The 5,269-nt window shown below is 49.0% G+C and overlaps 1 protein-coding gene across 1 annotated transcript; it reads left to right on the top strand.

The window, feature by feature from the left end:
- Nucleotides 1–76: 76 nt before the first annotated feature.
- LOC116969698 (actin-related protein 2-like) lies at nucleotides 77–2,546 on the top strand (the record flags this gene model as incomplete). The annotated part of the gene is made up of 2 exons (XM_033016487.1): nucleotides 77–249; nucleotides 1,444–2,546. Coding segments are annotated over 2 exons (344 nt in total), but the record flags the coding sequence as incomplete, so codon positions are not given.
- Between the last annotated feature and the right edge of the window lie 2,723 nt (nucleotides 2,547–5,269).

Raw genomic sequence — 5,269 nt, 5'->3', positions numbered from 1 at the left:
GTCAGCGGATGCTTCAGTTGGTGTCGATGCAACAGAACGCACTCGTCTGTCTTTGCGGTTCAGAATACCAGTTAAGATGCTGTAGTAATCTGGCTGGCTGTGTGCACCTTTTGCAGGTCTGATTTCTACAAGCACATCGTGCTGTCGGGGGGCTCCACCATGTACCCGGGTCTGCCCTCCCGTCTGGAGCGTGAACTCAAGCAGCTATACCTGGAGCGTGTACTCAAGGGGGACGTGGAGAAGCTCTCTGTAAGTCTGCCCTTGCTCACTCCTTACACACTGCTGCTAGACACTGCCTTACAAACATAGAAACATACACAATAGGTGCAGGAGTAGGCCATTTGCCCCTTTGAGCCAGCACCGCCATTCAATGTGATCATGGCTGATCATCCACAGTCAGTACCCCGTTCCTGCCTTCTCCCCATATCCCCTGACTCCGTTAGCCCTAAGAGCGAAATCTAACTGTCTTGAAAACATTCAGTGAATTGGCCTCCACTGACTTTTCACAGAGTGCTGGAGTAACTCAGCGGGTCAGGCAGCATCTGTGGAGAAAAAGATGGGGGAACGTTCCTGGTCGATCTGAAACGTTGCCCATTGTTGCCTGACCCTGCTGAATTACTCCACCACTTTGTGCCTATCTTCGGTGTAAACCTGCATCTGCAGTTCCTTCCTACACATGCACTTAGAAACATAGAAACATAGAAACATAGAAATTAGGTGCAGGAGTAGGCCATTCGGCCCTTCGAGCCTGCACCGCCATTCAATATGATCATGGCTGATCATCCAACTCAGTATCCCGTACCTGCCTTCTCTCCATACCCTCTGATCCCCTTAGCCACCAGGGCCACATCTAACTCCCTCTTAAATATAGCCAATGAACTGGCCTCGACTACCCTCTGTGGCAGGGAGTTCCAGAGATTCACCACTCTCTGTGTGAAAAAAGTTCTTCTCATCTCGGTTTTAAAGGATTTCCCCCTTATCCTTAAGCTGTGACCCCTTGTCCTGGACTTCCCCAACATCGGGAGCAATCTTCCTGCATCTAGCCTGTCCAACCCCTTAAGACTTAATGTTATTGTGAGCAATTGTGGGCCCCATATCTGAGGAAGGATGTGCTGGCTCTGGAGGGGGTCCAGAGGAGGTTTACAAGAATGATCCCAGGAATGAGTGGGTTAACCTATGATGAGCGTTTGTCGGCACTGGGCCTGTACTCACTGGGGTTTAGAAGAATGAGGGGGTGGGGGGGTGGCCTCATTGAAACGTACAGAATAGTGAAAGGCTTGCATAGAGTGGATGTGGAGAGGTTCCACTAGTGGGAGAGTCTAGGACTAGAGGTCCACTATTCCTTCGCTATATCGATGCTGCCTCGCCCACTGAGTTTCTCCAGCATTTTTGTCCACCTTTTATTGTTAATCCTTTTGCTTTGTGTTTTTTATCCCCCTGTAGAAGTTCAAGATCCGTATCGAGGACCCTCCTCGTCGCAAGCACATGGTCTTCCTGGGAGGGGCGGTGCTGGCAGACATCATGAAAGACAAGGACAACTTCTGGATGACCCGGCAGGAGTACGAGGAGAAGGGGGTGCGCGTGCTGGAGAAGCTGGGGGTGACGGTCCGATAGACGACACCTCCTCCATGCCAGCCTTCTTGCTGCTTTGTCTACCCCCCCTCGTCCCCCCCCCACCCCGCTCCTCTCTCAATCATTCAGATATCTCACCCGGGTAGGCATCTGGCCCCGGCTTTGCCTCCGCTCTTTCACGCTGGGTTCCTGGGAGAGCTTCCTTTGACGGTCGTCGACCTCTGCAAATTATCCACCGTTTAATATGACCCATTTTAAATAAGTCACGGCAGATGGGGGTCTCTGTCTGTCTATCTGCTGCATTATTGCTGCCTCCTGGGATAGATGACATGCTCCTCTGGCCCCTGGGGTGACTTGCTCTGGGATAAGGTCATAGTTTGTAGGGACAGGAGCAGAATGTGGCCATTCCGCCCATCGGGCCTACTCCGCCATTCAATCATGGCTGATCCATCTCTCCCTCTGAATCCCATTCTCTTGCCCATGACCCTTGATGGCTTGCTCCTCGGGGCATCTGATCTAACCTGCTTCTCTGGGGACCCTGCGACCACTCCTCTGGGTCCCTGATATTAGTCAGCCCTCTGGTCCCCTGAGACTGCTCATCTGGTTCACTGGGACCTCCCCTTGGACAGCTCTTCTGAGCCCCTGGGGCCACTCCTCTGGGACAGCCGGCTCTGGGCCCTGGGTCTAGCTGGCTGCTCTGGCCTGCTGCGTCAGGTCCGGTGTGAACAGCAGGCTATGGCTGGAGTGCAAACACCACGCAGTGTGTGTTCTGTTGAATCTGAGCTCCAACTACCTTCATTTATTTTGACCAGGCGCCTTTTATTTTGCACATAATTGCAGTGGTGATCACTTTGACAATGGGTTTTAACGTAGACGCATCTTTTAGGAAAAGGGGGCCAGAATAGAATAAATTGTTGCCAATGTCACTTTTATTAAAAAAAAAAATTACAAAAAAAAATCCGTAGCATCTTGAAGCGAATTATTAATCGGCTTTGATTCTTCATGGGGTGTTTAAATGGCCAGTCGGCTAACTTGCAATGTCCAGTGTTTCTTCTTGAAATAGATGGAATGCAGTGATGCGCTTTTGAAACGGTAGAGAGAGCGTCTGTGTGTGTGTGTAAGACAGACACAAGCTGGAGTAACTCAGCGGGGCAGGCAGCTTCTCTGGAGAGAAGGGACGGGTGATGTTTCGGGTCGAGACGTCTGTGTGTGTGGTGTGTGTGTAAAGCATACTCTTCATACACCAGCAAAGGTTACAGCAGCAAAAAACTAGCCAAAGGCCTCTGGCTTGCCCGAGGTTTGTAGATTTAACGTTTGTAGCTCTGCTAACTGAAATGGATCCTGAATATATATTAAATATGAGAGCTTAAGAAGGAACTGCAGATGCTGGAAAATCGAAGCTAGACAAAGTGCTGGAGGAACTCGGTGGAACTCAGTGGTGCAGCAGCATCTATGGAGGGAAGGAAATAGGCAACGTTTTGGGCCGAAACCCTTCCGGGTTTCGGCCCGAAACGTTGCCTATTTCCTTCCAGGTTTCGGCCCGAAACGTTGCCCATTTCCTTCGCTCCATAGATGCTGCTGCACCCGCTGAGTTCCTCCAGCACTTTTGTCTACCTATTAAATATGAGAAGCTGGAACAGGCTGGCTGGTACAACTGATATACACGTCAACTATCAAAGATGATAACCCTCTCTCCCTCTCTCTCTCTCTCTCTCTCTCCATGGCTGCCCAGTTCTCTTCATCATTAGAACTGGATCTCACTTTCATATCATGGACTGCATAAAACAAAATAAAGCAAATTAATTTGTAAATAATTGTGCGATTGGTGTGTGTGTGTGGAGGGGTGGGGTGTGGAGGTGTTTAATATTCCAGCATGGCTGTAGAAACGGTCGCTGCAGACCGACAGGACTTGTGTTCGCTCGTTGGCTCAAACTAACCATCGCACTTTACTTTCATCCTTTCAAACTTACCCGACTGCTCGCGTGCAGTTGAAGCTGCCTCCTGGGCTATTAATGATCCAGGTCCTTCCCCCCCCCCCCCCTCCCCTGGGTTGTGTGAGAGCCTGGGTTGGCCACAGACTGGGAAGGGGGACCCTTTAAATACCCACAATGTCCAGAGACAGAGTTAGCGAACTAATCTGACCTGCCAAATTTATCAGCCTATCGATCCAGACTCTTTTGAAAAGAGCACGGCATCTAAAACAATCATGGCTGAACAGCTCACAAGTGAAAGAAGCAGAATTAGGCCATTCGGCCCATCAAGTCTCTACTCCGCCATTCGATCATAGCTGATCTATCTCTCCCTCCGAGCCCCATTCTCCTGCCTTCTCCCCATAACCCCTGACACCCGCACTAACCAGCTATTTAGTTTTAGTGATCTTCAGCTTCTTTCGGCTTGTGGTGATGTTATCAGACTTAGCAATGCTATATGTCTGAACTAAAGGGGTCCATACCTGCAAAACATTCTTCTGTTCTCTTTGATCTTTCCCGGATGGAGTTTAATTATGGGTTGCCTTTGTTTTCCTATTTGCTTGGATCAGCAGCGTGTTGGAACAGGAGTCAAACCATGTGTTGTATGGACTTTTTAAATGGTTGCTCTGTTTTATTTTTAAAGCTGTATTCTTCAAAACAAAGGTTGTGCAGACAACTTGTGTAGACCATTTCTATTAAAGTGTAAAGTTGATGATAAACATGTTCTTGTGCATGAGGTTGCTTCTGAATGTTCACCCACGAGGCTTTAGACGAGCGTTGTATTTCCACTCCCCAGTGTTTCCACCGTACCAGCGTTCCCTGAAACTCAGCGGGTCAGGCAGCATCTGTGGAGAACATAGATAGGTGACGTTCCACAGAGTGCTGGAGTAACTCAGCGGGTCAGGCAGCATCTGTGGAGAACATGGATAGGTGACGTTTAGTTGTATATGGCTCTGGTGAGACCACATCTGGAGTATTGTGTACAGTTTTGGTCTCCTAATTTGAGGAAGGACATCCTTGTGATTGAGGCAGTGCAGCGTAGGTTCATGAGATTGATCCCTGGGATGGCAGGACTGTCATATGAGGAAAGATTGAAAAGACTAGGCTTGTATTCACTGGAGTTTAGAAGGATGAGGGGGTATCTTATAGAAACATATAAAATTATAAAAGGATTGGACAAGCTAGATGCAGGAAAAATGTTCCCAATGTTGGGAGATTCCAGAACCAGGGGCCACAGTCTTAGAATAAAGGGGAGGTCATTTAAGACTGAGGTGAGAAAAAACTTTTTCACCCAGAGAGTTGTGAATTTATGGAATTCCCTGCCACAGAGGGCAGTGGAGGCCAAATCACTGGATGGATTTAAGAGAGCGTTAGATAGAGCTCTAGGGGCTAGTGGAGTTAAGGGATATGGGGAGAAAGCAGGCACGGGTTATTGATTGGGGACGATCAGCCATGATCACAGTGAATGGCGGTGCTGGCTCGAAGGGCCGAATGGCCTCCTCCTGCACCTCTTGTCTATGTTTCACAGAGTGCTGGAGTAACTGGACGTTCTGGGTTGAGACCATCTTCAGACTTGATCCGAAAAGTCACCTATCCCTTCTCTCCAGAGATGCTGCCTGCCCCGCTGAGTTGCTCCAGCATTTTGTGTCTATCTTCGGATTAAATCATCATCTGCAGTTGCTTCTTACGCAGGGTATGTTCTTTACAGTGCAATCTCAAGTCAAGTC

The sequence above is a fragment of the Amblyraja radiata genome, unplaced genomic scaffold (assembly GCF_010909765.2).
Source record: "Amblyraja radiata isolate CabotCenter1 unplaced genomic scaffold, sAmbRad1.1.pri scaffold_1042_ctg1, whole genome shotgun sequence".
In the NCBI taxonomy this organism is placed as follows: Eukaryota; Metazoa; Chordata; class Chondrichthyes; order Rajiformes; family Rajidae; genus Amblyraja; species Amblyraja radiata.
This window is presented reverse-complemented; position numbering and strand designations above follow the sequence as displayed.